General features: G+C 40.9%; 2 protein-coding genes across 4 annotated transcripts in view; both read right to left on the bottom strand.

Annotated features, from left to right (window-relative positions):
- Window positions 1–234: 234 nt before the first annotated feature.
- The window catches only part of mpc1 (mitochondrial pyruvate carrier 1), a gene marked incomplete at its 3' end in the record, with an annotated part of 90,856 nt that continues 68,381 nt past the window's right edge, over window positions 235–22,709 (bottom strand). The window contains exons 2-4 of one of the 2 annotated variants that reach the window (XM_080849009.1): window positions 3,136–3,233; window positions 2,807–2,939; window positions 235–704 (exon numbers count right to left, since the gene is read on the bottom strand). In XM_080849009.1, the coding sequence (XP_080705135.1) occupies window positions 680–704; window positions 2,807–2,939; window positions 3,136–3,178 (201 nt within the window). In that variant the 5' untranslated portion in view covers window positions 3,179–3,233. Of the gene's footprint in view, window positions 705–2,802; window positions 2,940–3,135; window positions 3,237–3,882; window positions 4,078–22,709 lie in introns of those variants that run through there. The other variant, XM_080849010.1, reaches the window with a different exon arrangement.
- Window positions 6,566–22,709, bottom strand: part of rps6ka2 (ribosomal protein S6 kinase, polypeptide 2) — a gene marked incomplete at both ends in the record, with an annotated part of 28,389 nt that continues 12,245 nt past the window's right edge. Inside the window, 16 exons of one of the 2 annotated variants that reach the window (XM_080849298.1) lie at window positions 6,566–6,691; window positions 7,518–7,655; window positions 8,221–8,338; window positions 9,028–9,104; window positions 9,687–9,848; window positions 10,801–10,959; window positions 11,710–11,799; window positions 12,043–12,168; window positions 13,534–13,703; window positions 14,640–14,742; window positions 15,314–15,378; window positions 15,989–16,077; window positions 16,308–16,378; window positions 19,516–19,658; window positions 19,871–19,908; window positions 21,852–21,958. In XM_080849298.1, the coding sequence (XP_080705424.1) occupies window positions 6,566–6,691; window positions 7,518–7,655; window positions 8,221–8,338; window positions 9,028–9,104; window positions 9,687–9,848; window positions 10,801–10,959; window positions 11,710–11,799; window positions 12,043–12,168; window positions 13,534–13,703; window positions 14,640–14,742; window positions 15,314–15,378; window positions 15,989–16,077; window positions 16,308–16,378; window positions 19,516–19,658; window positions 19,871–19,908; window positions 21,852–21,958 (1,782 nt within the window). The remainder of the gene's footprint in view (window positions 6,692–7,517; window positions 7,656–8,220; window positions 8,339–9,027; window positions 9,105–9,686; window positions 9,849–10,800; window positions 10,960–11,709; window positions 11,800–12,042; window positions 12,169–13,533; window positions 13,704–14,639; window positions 14,743–15,313; window positions 15,379–15,988; window positions 16,078–16,307; window positions 16,379–19,515; window positions 19,659–19,870; window positions 19,909–21,851; window positions 21,959–22,709) is intronic. The other variant, XM_080849299.1, reaches the window with a different exon arrangement.

Raw genomic sequence — 22,709 nt, 5'->3', positions numbered from 1 at the left:
ACACACACTACTTCCCGTACAGGTGCTGTAAATCTGAGTTAGGCCTCTTCTTAGAAAGCCTTTAGTTTTTATAGTAGTCAAAGTTTACTTGTGTTGTCACATTTACTGGAAAGGTTACAAGTGTGGAGTTTACATTGTGAAAAAATGAGTAGCTAAGATAAGTGTATCAAAGCATTTATCAGTAAAAGCGATACGATGTCTGCTTAACAGAATATCAATATGAAGACACACGCCTTTCCTTTTTGATACAGTGTTTATTGTGTCGGTTCATAGACTGCCACATTATCATTTATGATAATTACTCCAAATTATAATAAGATTTTTACAACAGTGTACTGTGTGTATTTATTATGATGGGAGACCCTTTTTAAAAACAGTAATGTGTTTGTAACAGTTGTTTAAAAGTTGTTAATTTGTGCGTAATACTTGGACAAAAAAAAACAAATCAATTAACCCAAAATTGATTCAAGGAGTTAGGGCTTCCCCTAGACAGCTGCTAACAATGGAATACATGTGACCTTCATCTAGCAGTGATCCTCGCCACAGCTGACCACAACTCAGCCGCTGTCTAGGAGGATTAGTTCATCATTAAATAACTGCTACTACATATTCAGAATAAAACTGAGTCAAAGCCCACTACTGTGAACCCTCTGTGCAATGAGAGTTCCTCTTCAGTTCATTATTTGGCAAACTTCTTTTCCATGCTGTGGGGGAGAGAGAGAGAGAAACACAAGAACCGGCGGGAAGTTAAGAGTGACAAAGACAGAGACACATATTATCTTAAGATGCAGAAATGCTATTATGCATGTTAATAGGCAATTTGCTCATTCCCGCTAGGTAACATTGGGTCGACTAGATTGTTGTCCTTAAATTAATAGAACTACTCACACTTTTAATTTCACAGAAGGGCTCGTGAGAACTCAATACGGTTTATTTTGTAACTGGTCTGAGCACAGTTAAGATAACAGATTTAGATATATTAGCCAACAGACTTCTCAGAAATGTCCACACGCAATGACGATTACACAAAGAGATCTGAAAACCTTACACTGTTGGCCTATTATAATATGAACTGGTCATCAGGAATAATATACATCTTTCTGCAAAGGTCAGATTAACATGATGATGACTGAAGAGGTGAACACTGGAGGTTACTTTTTTATCTCATCCAACACATAGTGTTCCCTCACATTCCTTCCAGCCTGCATTCTCCTTTCTGACCTGACTGTAATAAACAACTGTACCTTGCTGAATTGACAAGTCATTGAGATCATAAAACTTTGGGTTGTTGCTCTCGGTCACGCACACAAAATAAAATCGAATTAAATGTTGTGGGCGAAAATGACAGCAGTATTGCTGCCACGGAATGTAATGATAAGTAGCACAGTAAAACATATTGCTGAGATTGTCACATGCAAGTTTGGGGCGCTTGTGAGGGGATCCGCGTATCACTGGTGTGAACATGCAAGGATATGGACAAGCTATTTCTGCTCTACTTGGATCAGCACAGTGTGGTGCACCTCTTCTCGATTACAGCATGCCCCAAATGACACGACGCGCTATGAGTTCAAGAGCAAACCTACGCAGCATCTTAGTTTGACATCCTGCTTTCAATCCTGCAGGTTTAAAGCCTGGGACTAGGACTACCAACCCACACACTGAGGTGCAGAGTTCATAAACTATTCATTTCAAACACATATTGTACAGGTGTACAAGAGTAAAGAAAACAAAAACTAACATGCAACATCCCATACTATAGCCTGACGATGTCATACTCATAATTCTAGTCAGAATGTAAGTCTGATACAACTCCAATAGGCTGTGATTATGGGGCGTGTTTCAACCGAAACAGGAAAAACAATGCCTCTTCGCTCAATTGGATTTACCTAAACGATCAGAGCAACGTAGTATGACCTTAACGTAGACCATTGGGGCCAGTAGGAAGGACGGCAAAAACATATTTTCGATCAAAAAATGCCTTGATCGCGTTTCTCTGTTCCTCTTTCAAAATGAATGCGCTGTCAATGTGTAAACAGACTCGAATCTCCACATTTCAGCTCTCTAGAGGCAGCCATGTTTGTTGAAAACGAATTCAACCCACAAGCTCTTTGGTGACGTGGTCGATTACCTTACAGTTGATCATCTGTCCATCATTGTATAAAGCCCTCCCTGACAATTTTACTTGGTTCAGATCAACTTCTGAGACCGAACTTCCAGACCTCAAATGTTGTGGGCGGGGCTAAATTCGGTCTGGTATCCAGGCTACCCATACTATCTAATCTGGAAAAAGTGGTGTGGAACACTAGCCTATACTATCTAATCCGATGGTGACACAAAAGCAGAGGACTTGACATTTTCAGATAACATACGGGTGCTATCACAGGGACCTCAGAGCATCACAAACAAGAACTGACAAGTCTTTCAGCTTACTGATGTTGCCCAGTTTCTTTTGTTCTGTGCTGCCTTGTATTGCTAAATCATTCCTTTCATTCAACACTCTGTTGCAGGTAAATGACATCCTTTAAACAATCTCTTGAATGGATCACTCGAGTATTCATAAATGTTCAGAACTTATTCAAGGAATTGCTCAAACTTGACTATTGCGACATGTCATGCACAAGGTCATTTCAACAGGGTCTGTTCCTGCAGTTTTCAACAATGTCCAAAGGTCACCGACTTTGTTTTGACTACATGCTACTGAAACTAAACCATGGCTCCAGAGCAGAGAGAGCCATTATTATAAAGTCGTGCACATTAATTATCCCAAATGTATATTTTAAAACCTTCAGCAGAGTGGAAAACTCACTTGTACTTGATAAGCCGTCCTCCTTGAATCAGTTGACATGTCTCGTTGGTTAAGTGACAGGCAAACAGCAGCCAGTTCCTTGGCTGAACTTTGTAAGCAAACCTCATGAAGAGGAGGGAATAGCACGTCAGGGCTGAAACACACACAAAACGGTGCTCACTAATCAGATAACCTTGGAGTAGCAACTTGGTTTAGATCGGTCTTTCTACCTTTCAAAAACACCAGGGTACATCAGTAACGTAACATATTGTAGAGCTAGCCATGGTCTGCGTCGTTTGTTAACTAAAATCTCAAACAATGGGAAAAGAAGACTAAAAAATATGATTTACCAAACGTCATTCTCCCGCTGATAATCTCAGGACTTTTCTTCATGTCCGCTATAGCAGCGATGGGTAGACCCCAGTTAGCCACTGGCCCCCAGAAATGCTGCATCACAGGAAAGAACGTAAACAAACAAACGAACAGGTGCATCTACACTGGAAAGCAAAACTCTCTCCAACATTCAAGCAGAGACTTAAGCTAGCCAAGATGACCTATTCAAACCAAAGTAACACAAGCCCACTAATGTAAGTTAGAAAACTAGTTTTGAATGGTGTACTTACCGTGCTTTGGTGATGGTGGTTTGAAGAGAGGGATGCAGACACATTGAAAAAGAAAGACTGAAATTAGCCAGTGTTCATATAAAACAGATCTGAAACACCCTTTATCTCAAAGGGTTGGTAAAGGTTTGATTGCACGCTTAGAACAAGGCTTAATATGCATTGATTGACCAATGGCATTCTAGCAAGCTTAGTTAGCCAGCAAGCTCCCTACTGTAGCATAAGATAGCATTTTGTCCTTCAAATATGGACAGTGAGGTTAACCTAATTCAATGTTGTTGCACTATCTAAGCGTAACGTTAGATAGAGGCAAAAAAAACAGCCATCAATGAAGAGAATATACAGAGGATAACCTTCCGTAACACCCCAAATAACGAGCCTTTACAGAAAAAACGCATTTATTACTGAGGTCAAGTTAGCTAGCTAGCATAGGCAACATAGCAAGCAATCACCTTGGTTGAGACAAAAATATTTTACCTGGTCAAATACTCTCTCATCTCCTTGCTCTTCAGGTGGTCAACGGCTTTACGTGCTAAAACTCCAGCCATCGTGATTATAGATGTAACGTTATCTATTTACAATAAACAGAACAACACTATGTTCTATGAGCTATGACTGGATACACTGGCTAAAGAGATCACTGAAGTATCCTAGCCTGCTAGTAGTTCCTCATGACACTACAGATGACGTGAGTAATCCTAAAGACGCACATGCGCAGAACGCAGCGGGGAAAAAATGATAATAGACACACACAAAAAGCATTTGATAGTTATTTTTTCAGTCGTTCACATTTAGATACAAATCAATTAAACAATGAATAATTCTGTTAACTGTCAGACTATCAGGACTGACTTATAAGCATATCAATTAGTAGCAATACCAAGTTTCTGATTTGATTTCCGTCATTTTTGGAAAGTCAATGACCTTGTTTACTTTCAGCATGGCTGTTAAGTTGTTTATTACGTCAGCTTTTAATGTTCATGGCCATTAGAGGCTCACATGACTTAACCCTTGTGTCATCTTAACATTCATCAATTCCTTTGTCCTGGGTCAAAAATGACCTGCCTTCACTAAACCCCAAGCATAAAGCAGCTTTGAATGGAATTTTAAACCCTATCTATTTTACACGATGAAACAATCTGTGGAACTTTGTGAATATCTGGATATCATCTAATTAAAACAAAAATATATCATTTAGGTGGTTAAACAGAGTTTACAGAGAAATCTAACTGAATTTTGCTGGGCTTTGCCCTAGGTTACATTGTGTCTTGCCACTAGTAGGTTTACTTAGCTATCATTTCCCACAAAAATGCACGCTTTCCTGAAAAGTAGATAGGTCTGTGCGACCAGCCCTGTCTATCCTGTACACATGCTATTAGTCTGTCAGAGAACATGGCTTTAAAGGCCTTCAGATAGCGTGTTGGCATAGCAAACAAGGAGGTCCTCCACTGATGTCCTAAGGTTTTCACAATAAACAAAGAAAGTAAAAAAGTTTTCTTATATGCCAAGTCCATTTGGATACTAGGAACTCTAGTCTTCTTATAAGAAGCGATGTAGCCTTTTCTACGTTGCCAATCTGACAATAATGGTAGTGATATAATCACAAACACTCAAACGATGCATTTCCAAGTGAATATTTATTATGACATTTTCTTACATGACACAGGTCCTTGGGTGAATTGCCAGAGTACTTTAGCCACATGCTTAAACAAAGCTGTTGCTGGTCGAGTTCCTGTAGCTTCCTCAAGAAAAATGCTCCACTCAGTTTCATAAGTCTAACCCATATTCACATTTATATCTCTCTTAACCTTCATACATGTCTTTGTTTCATAGGCCTAACCCATTTTCACATTCATATATCTCTTAAACTTCAGACATGTTTTGTTTTTGTTAGCATTTCTTAATTACTTTGACAATGTATAAAGTGCACTTTGATTATCAAATTACAAAATAGTGTATTTTGGTACCCTCGATAAATGGTATCAAGGGTACTGGTACTGAGAAGTACATAATCATAAAGGCTACGAACAGCTTAATAAATAAATAAATAAATTACCAAAGGGTATTACCATTTCATACAAATTATGTATTTACAGTACTTACATTATTTCGTGTTATGAAACAAATTAAATTACCTTTCATGCTTTGATGAACAAAAAAAATACATACAACAGTCAAACTAATTACATATGTAGCATGTAGTATTTGCAAAGCAAAATTATACACTCAATTGAGAGAAAAGGCAATAAACTGAAAAAGGTACAACAACAAGCACATATAATTAGGTGTTCCAGGTCCTTCTTACAAAAAAGGGGGGAAAAGACATTTTTAAATACTCCCCTTATCCAGCTGCCTATGCTGAAGCAACCCTCGGGGCCGTAAAAATAGAGTCAAGAGGATCCTCCAAATAAACTGCAGCTGCACAACACTGCACTTATAAATAAAAAAACACACAAAAACACAGATGAGTGATGGCGAGGAAAATTGGTAATTCGCAATGACTGTGGGGGGATGAGCAACTATTTGTAATTGCATCATTACACCCTATGCTCCTGAAGGCATCTTGTCCTTTGATTTCTTTGTGCTACTCCAAACTCTCTCAGGCCACTGGTTCTACCTCTCAAAGTCAGCTTATTTCACAGCTTAGCCGTGTATTACACAGACATGGCTGTGGTCAGACCCTGAAACGCTAGTAGCACAGAAAATTCTTGTGACTTTTATGGAGGTTATGTATGTTATATGTGCTTTAAACTTCCACAGCTTTTCAAACACTTCAAGTACAAGTCTGTTTAGGTTGCAGTGACTGAATGGTTGTGTTAGAGTGATTGAATGGCACCTTTATATCTCGTATGAGCTGAAAGTACAAAATAATGCAAACAGAAATGGGAAATTTACAATACTGATGTAACAAATTAGCAAAATTACACATTTTGTCAAACACCTCGGCTCCTCCATCTGCAGTCAATATCCTCCGTGTGGCTCTCTCCACACAGTATCCTTCACACAGTACCCTCCACAAAGTACCCTTACCACAAAGTACTCTCCACACAGTACTCTCCACACAGTACTCTCCGCGCAGTAATTCTCCATATGCTGCTTTGGCAAGTCTCTGTTGCTGGTCATCATGATATTTTTTTTTGGTGCTTCTTGTGCAGCTGTACTATAAGCGTATGGATGTGAGCCTCTTCATTCCTCTCCTCTGAGCCAAACAAGATGACAACACAGGCTCCAGCTTTGGTGCTTGAGGCGACCGATTAAGGGCAAAATAGGTGGCAGCCATTGCACCCTTGAAAAAGAGAAAAGAAAACGTTAAAATAATCTAATAATCAATGACACACGTTAATAATGATGCATGTTTAGCAGTGTTTATACATTTGAAAGAACCTGAATGTCACATTAAATGTGAATTCCCTGAAAAGGACAGCAGATGGCAGTAATAAGCTTCTACACTGCCTTACTTACTATATGGTGGCATACTTATAGTCCATATAATTCACTCAAAGATAAGTAACTACATTGCTATTTATATGTGATCCAAATCTGTCACTGTAAAATGAATGGCTTTTACGGGTACATGCAAAATATAAGTACTGTACCCAGTCTACATTAAATTAGATTAACAGAAAATCAATTTTTCTTATCCACACATCACCTGTCATTACCAACCAAAAAATCAGAAAATTGTTTATTCCAATCATCAATCATTTGTACACACACAGCCACTCTCCCTTTATCTCTCTCTCTCTCTCTCTCTCTCTCACACGCACGCAGGCACGCAGGCACGCAGGCACGCAGGCACGCACGCAGGCACGCAGGCACGCACGCACGCAGGCACGCACGCACGCACGCACGCACGCACGCACGCACGCACGCACGCACGATGTCACCTGACAGGCAGAGTGAGAGAGGGAAGGAAGAAAGAGAAAAATAATTAAAAAGAGAGAGGCAGAACAGAAGGAGAGAGAGCAGGAGAAAGAGATTAAAGGAGAGGGAGGGATACAAAGAAAAGGAAAGAGAGAAAGAGAGAGAGAGAGAGAGAAAGAGAGAGAGAGAGAGAGAGAGAGAAAGAGAGAGGGAGGGATTGACATCTGAGCATGACTCAGAGGTGTTACCTTCACCAGCTGCACGTCTTGTCTGACGAGCTGGCTCTGTGAGAGCTGCTCCCGATCCACAATCCACTGGTGCCTGAGGACCTGTGGTGCTGTCAGCCGCTGATGAGGGTCCACATGTAGCATCTTGGACACAATGTCCTGATAACAGGCAGAGAGGGAGAGAGAGAGAGAGAGAGAGAGAGAGAGAGAGAGAGAGAGAGAGAGAGAGAGAGAGAGAGAGAGAGAGAGATATTTTTAAATAATTGACAATTAACCTGCTATATGTTTATATACCACATTGTTACTATCTATGACTTTTTTTAATTTATTTGTATTATTATTATTATTATTATTATTTATTTGTATTAATTGTGGCTGCACATTTTATTTAAACATGCTTTGGAAAAGTTGTATTGTATGCAGTCATGCCAATCAAGCCTTTGAATTTGAATTTGATTTGAGAGAGAGAGAGAGAGAGAGAGAGAGAGAGTTAGGGGAGAGAGTGAGAAATATATAGAGAGGACAGCTGATTTCTTACTTAATTATTTCTTAATGATGCATACTATTTTTTGGCAATACGTATCGGTTGTTATGCCAATGATTAGTCTCTAGAATATAATAATAATAAATAGTGCTAAATAAAATGGCCAAATATCAATCTCAGGAGTAAATAACGTGATGACGTGTTATTCTGTAAAATCTTTGTCAGTTGATTCGGTAGTACCTTTGCAGCATCTGATACCATGTCCCAGTTGCCACCTGTAAGGGCGTATTTACCGCTGCCAATCCGGGCAAGGATTTCCTCTGACGTGTCATCAGGGCCATTGGCAAAAGGGGTGAATCTGCGGAAAAGACATAGAGCTCCTGAGCCTGACCTGAAATGCCCACGTTTACCTGAGCTGTACAATTGCTTTTCTATTTAAAAAAAGCTCAACTGCTAATGGCCATGAGCACAAAGGCTTTGAAAGGGGTTACAAAAATGGCACAAAGAAAAAAATCCTTTTCCCCCCAGATGCGCTGATTATGTAGAGATTTAAACCCAAAGCTTCAGCCAGGAACATTAAATTGTCAGGTCTGCAGCTGATAGATTTGTCCCACGCACAATTACAGTGCATCTGCTGTTAACTTTGCCCTGGCAATCCCTCCTCCTTGTCCTAGAAATGACTGGTCAGGAAAGTGTACTATACTGAGTGGGACTAAGCTTTTGTCTGATACTACAAATCATCCAGATAACCTCTGTCTTCTTCAAAAGGTATCTCGTATTAAACTAGAGTGACTAACTATATGCCTATATTGCAGTTAAATATATATAATCATCAATATTCTAGACAAAAGTATAGGATGGATGTTATAGATTGTATGGATCATGTGCAGTTATAGAGAGAGATGTCTGGGATTTAAAAAAATAATTTACTACAATGAAATTGTATGTCCTACTATGAAATTGTACCCCCTTGCCTTATCGCTAGACCCAGATACTGCAAACTGAAGTTGGAAAATTATTAACTTTCAAGTAAATATGCTTTCTCACCCTGCCAACATGGTGTAGAGTAAAATTCCCAGACTCCAGATGTCACAGGCTGCATCATACCCCTGCTTTTTCAGGACCTAAACAAGACATAAAGACATGGTGACATTGCGGCAAGGAACTGGCTGTACAAGACCAAACTTTTCTTATGCATTTGCCTTATTTAAAAATCCCTACGTCAACTTCCTCATTCTGAAGAATGGGTTTCACCGGCACTCTGCTTTTGACGTTTCCTCCTAAAGGTGCAATATTACTAGTGTAATGTAAATGGGACTAGCTCTTGAACACTCAGCTCTCTGTAATGTTCTTCTGGGATAAGATGTGGGTGAAATGCATGCAGAGAGCCAATGTGATAAGGGGAGTGAACAATTAGTAATCAGAAGGTTGCTAGATCGATTCCCTGTCGAAGCGTCCTTGAGCAAGACACTGAACCCCTAATTGCTCCTGATGTGCAGGGTGCCATCAGTGTAAAATGTAAAATGTGTATACATCCTTGTAAGTCGCTTTGGATAAAAGCGTCTGCTAAATGACGAAATGAAATGTAAATGAAATGTAACAACACTTTATAGGGAACAGAGTGGGCCAGAGGTATAAAAGGAAGAGACCTTGACAGATAACAACAAATGATAGTACAAAAAGAAACATGACAATGTGCCTCTCACCTCTGGAGCTACAAAGTTAGCCGTGTAACATGGCGTCATGAGCAGGCCGTTCTCAGCTCTTAGCTGCTTGGCAAAGCCAAAGTCACAGATTCGAATGGACTCTGGATCCACCGTCTCGTCCACATAGAGGATATTGCTTGGCTTCAAGTCTCGATGGACGACCTGAGATAAAAATTCAAATTGCTAAATACGTAATAATGCTCTGTGGCATAGATGTGAGATGACACTCTACCAGGGCGGTGTCTTTGAAATGAACTGCAGACACATGAGACAGGATGATATTATCTTTACTGTGGAAGTAATAACATGGAGCTGCCAACTGATGAACATCACTCCAGCAGACTCTTGAAACAAGATTTCCAGACTATAACATGGATTCCTTGTCTTTGCCTTATGGGGTAATAAGCATGGCTGGCTGTGATAAGCATCCATAAGCTGTCAATAAATGTATTTACTTGCTAGTAATGTTGTGAAAGTAATGCCAATTGTGGTATTTACCTTGGTATCGTTAGAAGAAAAACCTGCTCACTGTATCTGTAATTTGTAAATATATTTAAAACATTGTGTGCTAGCGTCTGATGCAATTTGAGAATTGCTTGATGAACTAAATGCAGGCAAGAAGAAACAGAGTATCCTTAGCAACAGAACAAAAAGGGCTATATTTAATTTGAGATAAATGCAATCCACCCACAGACTTCAGAGAAAAACTAACTATCATCGAAGTCAACACAGCATCTAACTCTAACATAACCTTGAATCTAAACTTTTCACCATTTAATTCAGAAATTACATATCTAGGCGCTCCTACATTTCTAAATGGTAGTAAAGTCAACCTTTGCTGACTATTGCTGGTCTAATTCAACATGACAGTGACAACGGAAGGTGCTCACTTGAAAACGCCTGTAAGGAGCTGACAAGGGCAGTAATGTGAGACTAGTAAGGTTTCAGCGTGGTTGTTGTGGTGCACCCTGGTGTGTAAGCAGATTGCTGATAGTTGATGTTGATTATTTATGTGTGATGCTGAGAGGGCTCATTGTCATGTGACAGCATCTTGTGTATATAACTAATACATGTTGTATACAACTCATACTAATCATAAGGTTCCTGAACTTACCCCTTGGGAATGGAGATACTCCACGGTCTTTGTGAGGGTGCAGAGAACCGCTGAGGCCTCCCGCTCAGAGAAGCACTTCTGTAGGAGAATTCTGTCCAGCAGTTCCCCTCCTCTCATCAGCTCCATCACCACATACACATACTTCCCATCATCATACACCTGCAGGCATCACAGGGACACACTCAGTGATGGGACCCCATTGACCTTCTATGACCTCTGATAACATGTTCATGACTATATCTCTGCAGTTGATGCAAGATGAGTATGACTCAACTCTCTAGTTACAAATAAGCACACAGACATGCATGGCATTTCAATTAAAATATCCTTAATGTAGTACATACATTGAATGGCAATATTTGTATGGCAATGACAAAAATGTGCCAGTGGCTAAAGTTGAAGGGTTTAAAGTTACCTCAGAATGCTGAGTACGGTAAAAAGTGTTGTATATAATGACATTGGGCTTCTACACACTACATGCACAAGCAACACATAGTATGTCTTGTTTCAACATGGTGGGCAATTCTACCCTAATACAAAAGCTAAGTGCCTCATCCACGTATGCGTATTTCTGAGAGGGGTTGGATGGGCTGACTACCAGGACCAGAAAATTCCCTAAAAATAGCATGAATGGTTCAGGAAGCCTCAGCTTCTGAGAGGATGGAAATCAACCCGGATTCAAAAGTGTCCATGGAAAAGACACTTAGATTGTTCCTGATGTTGCACTAGAGTAAATATTGCTGAGGCTGTTCCTGCTTCACGGCTGTCAGATAGGTCCTAGCGTGCTAGCCTTGTGACTACATGAGTTGAAAGGATATCTGTACTCTGTCTGCGACCTTGCTTGCTTATCAGTTAATTGGCCACAGACAGGACAGGGGCAGCCATCTGTGGAACTGCGAGATTGCTCACATCTTTCAGGGTGATGATGTTTGGGTGCTGCCCGTATCTCAGGAGGATCTCTATCTCCTCCGATGGATTCTTCTTGGCCTTGTCAATGATCTAAATAACAGACAGGGAAAAAATTAAAACTCAATCGGACAAACCAACACAAGTAAACACAGCTAAGCATTCCTGTCAACTTAGAAGATTAGATCGCTGCTCCTAGATCAGTTTTACAGACCCAAGAAAGCGGAATGGGAGGAAATGAGCCCCACCACTGTCATTTGAAGTCAATGTGATTAAAGTGCATATTTCCCTCCATAAGGCTGGTATCTAATGAACCTGTGTGCTTTTTGAACTTACTTTGACTGCATACTCCACGCTAGTGATCCTGTGGACACAGCGCTTGCACACAGAGTATGCCCCGATGCCCACATCCTCCTTAAGCTCATAGCCGTCACTGAAGCGGATGTTATTCCCATGGAGTTGCTGTGAAAACAACAAGCAAAACAAAACACTTTTAGTGCTAGGGGAGCGAGACAGTGAGCCTTGGTTGGAAAGTATATTTATAGCAACCCTCTTACACTCTGATTCTCAGAGGAGGCATTACGTGCATGAATGGTATTGTTTTTTTCCCCTATTGAGACCTATTAAAGTCTTCCAAATTCAAAATGAAACATACAAATATGAAATATGGGTATGGAAGCTTTGTATATGCTTGAATGTATCAATTAAAAGAATATTTCTGTGTAAAGAAACCGTACAAGCATAGCTTCGTGGATTAACATACATGCAGAGAAGGAGGAAGACTGACCAAGAAAAAGAAAAACAGCTCAATTTGTATTAAATAGCTTGAATGTGATCCAGACCCGTGCTGACGGTTAAGGTGTCAGCAGTGAACACTGTTCCACACACACTCACTCATGCATATTGATCAGTCAGATTGGCTTAAGGCGGCTTGTGTTCAATACAATGGAAATATCCACAGACAGATCCGATTGTTCAGGGTGTGTGTGTGTGTGTGCGCGTGTCAGGGGGGGGGGACACCCGTCCATGTCAATCATTGCACAAATCAATAGCATTGGCTCTGGGCGCTGGGATCTCCGTGGAGCCACTTTGATGAAATGCTCACTCAGGTATGGACCATCTGGCAGAATCAGTTCACGTTACGTAACACGCCCCTTTCCGCCTGTGCTAAGGGATGCTCTGAGGGACCTCCGCAGAAGTGCCCTGCAGTGTCTGGGGCTACAAAACCACAGCAGACCAAAGGTAGGCCTACAATAAAGATAACTGGGACACATTCATGGGTTTATGCAGAACTGGAATAATAGACCCTCACAAAACAAAATAGACATTGGAGGTTTCTGTATGTCTTCTTCCTTGATCCTCCTCATATTTTCTCCACTGAATTTTTTTTTCCACTGCATCTTTTGTTAAAGATGCTGATGGACAATAGTGTTTTTTGGCTTGCAAATTCTTTTCTTTTACTGTTGAATGACACGTGACTGCTTAAAACAATGTTTTGCTGAAGTGTATACTGAAGAATCAGTATACCTACATATGTACTGCAAATTAAGTGTACATTCTACAGAATCAAGTATTGGTACTATAGGTATATATCATACAATATTCATATAAAATGTGTCTTGTAATCACAGAATCAAATACAAAAGTACAAGATTCTATAATTTAAGTTAAAGTACCAGTTTGTATAGGACCTGATAAAATATGAAGTCACTGTACAGTATGTCCTATGTGATATCACAGGGAGGTCATAACAGTATAATATAATACTATATACTGTCTTGACATGAGTGGGATTACAAGAAAGGTCAAGGTCATTAGCAGTTTCACCTGAACGATAGGGTTTACCACGGTCTGGCGCGTCTCCACTATCGATTGCTCCGTGCTGAGGTTGGTGGCAATAAAGCTGAAGCCCCGAAAGAGTTGATGGGCGTTGGCACTGGGGGGTACCCCGGGTGAGTCTGTGAGACAGACACACCGACAGGCACTTACAACACAAAGTACAGCACAGCACAATTCCTGTGCATGGATATCACCCACCCAACACACACAGACACACAGACACACAGACACACAGACACAAACACACAGACACACACACACACACACACACACACACTTGTGTGTTCCAGTGTCATGTCTTTACAACAATACACTGTTGTGGTTTAAAGGCTTTTTTCAACCAATATGTATTAACCCTTTTATTTTTATTTAATGGAAATCATGTTTTGTGTTACCCACCAGTCTTGCCAGCCTGTGTAGTCAGACAAGCCATGACAAATGACTTCATTTGACATCTGAATCGGGATGAGTCAACTATGTACAAATATACACATTTCACACATCAGACTACCCAGACGATGTAAAAAGATTACATTGGCGTAAACCTGTCTTCAGTGGCAGTGAGACAAACCACTGAACATCTCTGGTTGAACGCTGCAGAAATCAAGCAGAATGCCCAGTAGAGGACCTTACATGGTGTATAATACCAGGATTAAATCATAATCTTGACAGGATTCACTGCAACACTAAAAGCTCTGCTTTATGTAACATGCTTATGTCCATATTAAAACAAGATTTTGCACAAATCATGTTTCTTAAGCTGACCTGACATTATTAGACATTAAATGTCATGAACCGGCAGTTCTGACGAGCATGGGAGAGACAGAGAGAGACAGGGAGGGAGAGACAGGGAGGGAGGGAGGGAGGACATGAGGACAGGACAGGAAATTGAACCCAAACAGAACACTGAGGGCATCTCAAATGACTCTTCCCAGGTAAAAAAATAAAAGCCTTCTTCAAAGTCAAGATACCTGCGATTTCTAGGAACTAATTATAGACCTCAGAGCTCTTTATAAGGTCAGTGGAGACTGATCTGTGCTGATTTGCAAACCCGAGCCTGAACGCAGACAGAGGCAATGAAGCATTAAAGCTACCTGTTGGTGTTCGGGAGGTGAACTCCGGATCAAAGTGGAAGGTGTCCTCAGGCCTCCCTACTGCTGGTTTGAAGGGTGGCTTGATCTCTCGTCTGTATAATTTCTGTCACCGAAAGCAGACAGAGAAAATTTCTTTTTAAAAATAGAAACCACTTTTCATTTCTAACAGCTTTTAAAGCTGCCAAGAAAAAAAATGCTCTAGAACTTTCTATAAATACATCTAAAAGCTCTAGTTGATATGGCAACACAAGACTTTAAAAGAAACACAGAGAAATACAAATATCAGAGAAGAGAAGGAATGCATTTTGGTAATGGCAAGCACAGAAAATTGCCTTTGCAAACAACAGAAAAAACAGAAGCCCATTCAGTGCAGTTGTGATGTAGTCTTTGTTTGTCCAGATAGGCAGAATAGACTTGACATCTATCAGAATTGAGTGCTCTGAGTCTCAGAGTGTTAGGGCTGTATGTGTCAGTGTGTGTGTGTGCGTGTGTGTGTGCGTGTGCGTGTGCGTGTGTGTGTGTGTGTGTGTGTGTGTGTGTGTGTGTGGGTGTATGCGCAGGGGGGATGCATTGTGAAGTCCTTTTACTCTCTCTCCTACAGGGCAAATTGCACTACTCAGACAGATGGAGACTGTTACTGCCTTCTATCGATAAGTGCTCTATATGCAACTCACATTCCAGTCAATGGTTGAAAAAAATGTATGTCGTTTGATCTCCTCCACGCCATCTGGTCCCGCACCTTAACACAGAACACACAAAGTAAGTCCTCAGCATACATTAAACATCTCTGAACAACATACTGTGCCTCTGTTGTTCTGACTTACATGTAAAACATGTCTACTGTTGCGAAAACATCTGTTTGCCATAAGTTCATCGTGTGTAATAAACATAGGTGTGTCAAGTGGATAGTCGACAGATACTAGCTCCTTTTCAATGATATTACACATTATGATAGGATCTTGTCTTGTCTGAGTGACTCGTCAATCTTGCTCAACTCTGAACCTTTCTGCTACGTTGTCCAAATTGCATCCCCTTGTTGTAAATTATTAAAGTCTGTCGACACTAAAAGAGAACGGTTTATCCAGGTCTACTCATATTTACCTTTCTTCAGCAACATCTCGATCTGTCTAATAAATTATGACTAAATTGGTTTCCCTGTAACTAAACCACTACTCTAAACAGCAACCAGGCTCTTGGGAATGACTGGGTTAAAATACAGGTTTTATAAACAATGTAGGCGTACTGTAACACTGTGGAGCATTTGTGTAATCTCTTTTGACATGTTAAAATGAACTGGCAGCAAGCAACCAAATATGTGTGTAAAAAAACATTGAATTTGTAAACTGTACCTAATCGGTTAGAAGGATTTCTTTTAAAAAGTGCCCGTAACAGGCTTTGCACTTCAGGACTTAAAAACTGTGGCATTCCCAATTTGGCCCTAAAGGAAATGAAAAGAATGCAGAAGAGAGTGAAAAGGGAAAATTAATACTATGTAAAACAATACATGTGTTAGTCATTATACAAGAAAAAAGAAGTTCTACATTTAAAATAAACTGGGATGAATCAGAATGAACTGAACACCTTTTCAAAGAAGGAAAAAAACTGAAAAAAGATAATCACACACCCAATTAAGACCAAGAGCATAAATGAAGAGATGAGATGTCTTACTTTAGAATCAGTGCCATGGTCTCCTTCCGATCTTTGCCTTGGAAAGGGAGTGATCCTGTCAGCATTTCAAACTGGAAACAGATGGCAACAGTCCTATGTTATAGTCCACACATAATATGCACTTAAGATTTCATTAAGATTACATTCGTTTTTCAAAAATGCTAATATTTTGTATCAATCAGTCTGTAGCTTATCATAATAACATTTGTCTATTACTACATGTTAGTTTCTGTTTTGGGGATTATTTCCAGATATCTATGTATTATCTTTGCAAACAGAATGTACCCAAACATGTGGGTGTATATACAGACTAAGTACAGGTTTAACTAGGTAGGTTCTGAAAACAAACAAAAAACAAAACCTAAAAAAACCCCGCAATGAATGAAGCCAACCAAAAAACTAAAAATGGCTCTGCCTTGTTGAAATTCTGTTCACAAGAGACATCTGCTCTTCCAGATGGCAGCTGACCCCGGATCAGGCCCAGATCTGGCACAGACCCACGGATCTGAACCACGTCCGGGCCGGATCTGAACCACGTCCGGGCCGGATCTGAGCCACGTCCGGGCCGGATCTGAACCACGTCCGGGCCGGATCTGAACCACGTCCGGGCCGGATCTGAACCACGTCCGGGCCGGATCTGAACCACGTCCGGGCCGTATCCGCCCCACGTCTGGCTGCCACTGAGGGTGCCAAGAATAATAAGGCGCCAGAGCTGCAGGGAGGCGAGCCACAAATCAGTCTGAGGGATAAACGTCAACCTGTCTTTTCCCAGGGCCTGGTGGGTTATTTTGATGTCGCTTGGGATGAGTGGATTAGTCAGCACCCTAAGTATTGTAGAGGGAGGATGAAGCACTGCAGAGTGTGGGGGCTTATTCTAGGACTGATGATTTTTATGGCAGTGCTTCGTGGGAAGTGGTAATAAAAACATTTAATTTCCTGTCCAAATAATACAAATCAAAATAAATGAAGCTGTTATTCATTCATGTTGTTGTTGTTGTTTGTAGTATCCGTAGTAGTAGTTGTAGTAAGAGTGATGGTAGTAGAAGCAGTCAATTCGCAGCACACATAACCCAATTTACTAAACACATGTAGTGAATCAAATGCCCCCCCCCCACACACACACACACACACACACACCACACACACAGCATAGAACAGCACAGCAAAGGGCTTGGGTTTCATTGTGAAAATGAAACATGTTGCACAAAAGTACCGAATTCTGTAAGACCAAACTATGTAAGACCAGCTGAAATTCTGAGTGTCATCACTCACTTCAGGCAGACCAATACAATCTAAGTACAGCCGCGGAAAAAATTAAGAGACCACTTCAAAATTATCAGTTTCTCTGGTTTTACTATTTATTGGTATGTGTTAAAGTAAAATGTACATTTAAGTTTTATTATGTAACCTACTGTCAACATTCCTACCAAATTTCAAATAAAAATATTGTCATTTAGATCATTTATTTGCAGAACAATGACAATTGGTCAAAATAGCAAAAAAGATGCAGTGTCTTCAGATCTCGAATAATGCAAAGAAAACAAGCTCATATTCATTTTTAAACTACACAATACTAATGCTTTAACTTAGGAAGAGTTCAGAAATCAATATTTGGTGGAATAACCTTGATTTAAAATCACAACTTTCATGTGTCTTGGCATGCTCTCCACCAGTCTTTCACATTGCCGTTGGGTGACTTTATGCTACTCCTGGCGCAAGAATTCAAACAGCTCGGCTTCTTTTCATGGCTTGTGACCATCCATCTTCCTCTTGATCACATTTCAGAGTTTTTTTTATGGGATTCAGGTCTCGAAATTGGGCTGGCCATGACAGGGTCCTGATCTGGTGATACTCCATCCACACCTTTACTGGCCTGGCTGTGTGGCATGGAGCATTGCCCTGCTGGAAAAAACACTTCTCAGAGTTGGGGAACATTGTCAGAGCAAAAGGAAGCAAGTTTTTCTTCCGGGACAACGTTGTACTTTGCCTGGCTGAGGTTTGTAAAAGACCATAAGGATTGAACCAAAGCGGACTGGAGGGTCTCCTAGTTCGTCTTCTCTGATGAGTCCAATTTTCAGCTTTGCCCAACACATGGTCGTCTGATGGTTAGACGGAGACCTGGAGAGGCCTACAAGCCACAGAGTCTTGCACCTACTGTGAAATTGGACTCATCAGAGAAGACAAACTAGGAGACCCTCCAGTCGGCTTTGGTTCAATCCTTATGGTCTTTTACAAACCTCAGCCAGGCAAAGTACAACGTTGTCCCGGAAGAAAAACTTGCTTCCTTTTGCTCTGACAATGTTCCCCAACTCTGAGAAGTGTTTTTTCCAGCAGGGCAATGCTCCATGCCACACAGCCAGGCCAGTAAAGGTGTGGATGGAGTATCACCAGATCAGGACCCTGTCATGGCCAGCCCAATTTCGAGACCTGAATCCCATAAAAAAAACTCTGAAATGTGATCAAGAGGAAGATGGATGGTCACAAGCCATGAAAAGAAGCCGAGCTGCTTGAATTCTTGCGCCAGGAGTAGCATAAAGTCACCCAACGGCAATGTGAAAGACTGGTGGAGAGCATGCCAAGACACATGAAAGTTGTGATTTTAAATCAAGGTTATTCCACCAAATATTGATTTCTGAACTCTTCCTAAGTTAAAGCATTAGTATTGTGTAGTTTAAAAATGAATATGAGCTTGTTTTCTTTGCATTATTCGAGATCTGAAGACACTGCATCTTTTTAGCTATTTTGACCAATTGTCCTTTTTCTGCAAATAAATTATCTAAATGACAATATTTTTATTTGAAATTTGGTAGGAATGTTGCCAGTAGGTTATAGAATAAAACAAAAATGTACATTTTACTTTAACACATACCAATAAATAGTAAAACCAGAGAAACTGATAATTTTGAAGTGGTCTCTTAATTTTTTCCGCGGCTGTATATATTGCACAGCTTCGTCATGAATGGAGAGAACCAAGTAGCCATTCTACCAATAATACCACCAACATAGTTATTATTATTATTATTTTTGATTTTATTATCATCATCACCATTGTAATCACTTAAAAAAAAATCCCTCCTTTCCTTTCCTCTGCTCATTATACCAACACCTCAAAAGAAGCAAAAACAGCAAGACTACAGCATGGTTTTCTGCCACTTTTCTTTGACCAGCAGCTCACTTTGGATAAAAGCATGAAAGCGTGGGTACCTACCATTAAGACACCAAAAGACCACCAGTCTGCACTCTGTGTGTGGCCTCTTCTGTTGACCACCTCAGGGGCCATGTACTCGATTGTCCCGCAGAAGGAGTACGCTCTCTTGTCGTTCTCTATGGCCTCTTTACTCAAGCCAAAGTCTGAAACAAATTGGAAAATTCATAAGGGTGTGTGTTTGTGGGGGTAATTGTGAGTGCATACGAGTGTGTGTTTGTGGGGGTAGTTGTGTGTGCGTATGAGTGTGTGTTTGTGTTTATTAAGAGGAACGTTTCCTTAGATGTGCCGACTCCCAAGAATCCGTGAAACACACTTTATAGAATAAATGTAATGATAAATTCCAACTCTCAATTACCCGTTATCTTGATGTGGCCCTCCTCATCAAGAAGGATGCTGTGAAGGCAAACCATGTATCTATTAGTACAACATAGCCATAACTGAAAAGGGTAGAATACTAGAACACTATATGGTCAAACATCTCTATTTGAATTTCCTTCAATATTTTTTTTGTAGCTATTGGACATGAATTAGATGGAAATAGCAGTTTGAAACACACAGACATATATCAGAACAATTACTTTAAAGAATGTGATTGGCACCTTGAAATGTTTTAGACAGTAGATGGCAATCAACCCATTCTCATTCCCTATGGGACTCAGAATAATACAGTATGTCAGCAAAACCAATCATTGTAATAGAGCTCTCCCAGCATTGTGTGGTGAGGCTCAGTGTGTCACCCAAATGTTTGTTTATAATAAACAAAGCCCCTCTCCGAGCCAAACCCCCGGCCCCCAGCTCACGCTCCAGTCTCGGCCATTAATCATTCGCCACACAACTCAGAATAGCCTGCCTGCCACCAGACACACAACCCTTCACTGAGACCAGCACACCGGCTAAACCCTCATGTCGATTGACCCTTTCAAGGAGAGGAGGAACAAACAACCAGAGAGCTCCACCGTTAAACGCATTGAGTAGCTCTTATTATTTCTCATAAGAGGCTCCCTGAGGGTTCATTTGGTATAGTGGTATGTTCAGCCTTCATCTTTTGTTGAGCATTTACATTTAGTCATTTAGCAATGTACAAGGGAGAGAACAGCCAAACTAAGAGCAATAAAACCTGGTGTAACAATAGATACTGCTTTTTTTTTTTTTTTTCAAGAAATAGAAAACGACATAGAAAGAAAAAGAAGTGCCGGACTGTCACTGCTTAAGTGCAAGTTAAGCCAAGGTGCCAGTAAGGAAGGGAGGTGCTCTCTGAAGAGTTTGGTCTTCAAGAGCTCCCACATACAGCAGGTAAGAAGGAGAACCTCTGGTATATCAGCTTAAGCATTCTGTGAGATGCGGAGGCGGTTGGGGGGGGGGGGGGATTAAGGGGTTGAGGGAACTGGATTTTTGAAAGCATACTGTACATGTTATGTATATATATAAAAAATTGAGCAGCAGTTACGAAAAGAAAAAGAAAGGGAGAGAGAAAAAATCTCCTGATAAGTATTTGAAGCCAAACCAGATGGGGGTGTGCACACTGAGACTAAGAAGAACAGATGCTGCTTTGATCACACCACAGGCTTGGGATGTTTTCGCAGGTGCATGCAACGTGAAGCTCTGCATCTCTGCCGGCCGAGTCGCCTCCTCTGAACTGCTGAATTATGAGCTGAAATTATGCAGAGTTTCACAGAAACCTGTGTCATCCCATTCAGCCATGTCTTCCCCCGTCCAGTGGCGCTCTTTAATTCCCCAAACTGAGAATTTCCAAGTCTCTGACGGCAAAACGGATACGGCAACCTGTGCACTGGACGGGCCTCCCCCGCATTAGCGTTGCGTAATGACGAATCAGGTTACAGGTAAGCTGATCATCGGTAATGCAGAAGATGGCGATTAGCGACTCATCCACCTATCTGCTGCTGACTCAGCCTGTGCTTCTGTGGATACCCTGAACTGCTTCACCCTTACAGTCAGGGACGTGGACAGGAATTTTGAAGGGCAGTTGCTCTGGCCTGGAAAAAGGGGTAACACATAATTTTTTGTCACCGCCGCTGCCACGTCCCCGTCATCTGATCGCAAATTTTGCCAATATCATTTTAAACTCTCACTAACCGCCGCTGCCACGCCCCCGTCATCTGATCGCAAATTTTGCCAATATCATTTTTAACTCTCACTAACTGTTGCTGCCACGCCCCCGTCCCCTGATCGCAAATATATATATTTCCTTTGGAGGGGCAACTTCAGTTGGGGAGGGCAAACGGGCAGTTGCCCGAACAACCTTAGCCCACTCCTGTGCACGTCCCTGCTTAGAGGGGCAGGGAGGTATGGCAGGGCCAGGCACCTCGCTCTCTTACTTCTCGGGCTTGAGGTCGCGGTAGATGATGCCCAGGCTGTGGAGATGGTCCAGTGCCAAGGCCAGCTCAGCCAGGTAGAACTTCACATCCTCTTCAGTAAACATCACCTGCAAGGTGGATGGACACAGGCACAGAAAGAGAAAGAGAGAGCTGTAATGTGTGAGGTTTGGAAGGATGTAGTGATAACATAAAAGACAACCACAGACCAAAACAAAACAATTATATACAACAAACAAACAAGCAAACAAATTGTAGAGCATCAATCCATGTGATGCACAGCTAAAAATGCTGGGGTTGAAATATCCATCTCACAGGGTTGCTTTTATCTGTCTTTCTCTATTAGCAACTGGACCATTTTCAAGAAAACGTCATGTCACATTCAGTCACAGTGTAGTTCGTATAGCCTCCAAACAGACTAGTCGGGAATAAATCAAGCCAATCACTCAGAAAAATGGGATGGCAAGAAAATATAAAAATATTCTGACAACAATTAAGCTTCTGAAGTGACATATGAATGATTTGAAGACCCAAAGTAATTTGTTAAATATGGTTCATTTATTAAAATCATAATTGCAAGCATGCAACTGTCCAGTTTATGAAAATGAAATCAGATTTAAAACAATTCTCACATGCAGATTTCACTGGAGTTTTATTTGATTTAGCACGTATAATTCAGTGGTGACACACACAGCCCCACAAGTGTCATGCAAAAGTAAACAGTACAGCTCACAGACTTCTGGTGGGCACCGCTCCACAGCCACAACATCAGGCAGATTCTCATTCTTAAGCACCACTTGCGCAAATCTAATAATAAATTACCCATCTTATTAGAGGAGAAATGGAGTGGAAAATAACATT

The sequence above is a fragment of the Sprattus sprattus genome, assembly GCF_963457725.1.
Source record: "Sprattus sprattus genome assembly, chromosome: 12".
Taxonomy (NCBI): Eukaryota; Metazoa; Chordata; class Actinopteri; order Clupeiformes; family Clupeidae; genus Sprattus; species Sprattus sprattus.
The sequence above is the reverse complement of the archived record's forward strand: the minus strand, read 5'-3'. Positions and strand labels throughout refer to the sequence as shown.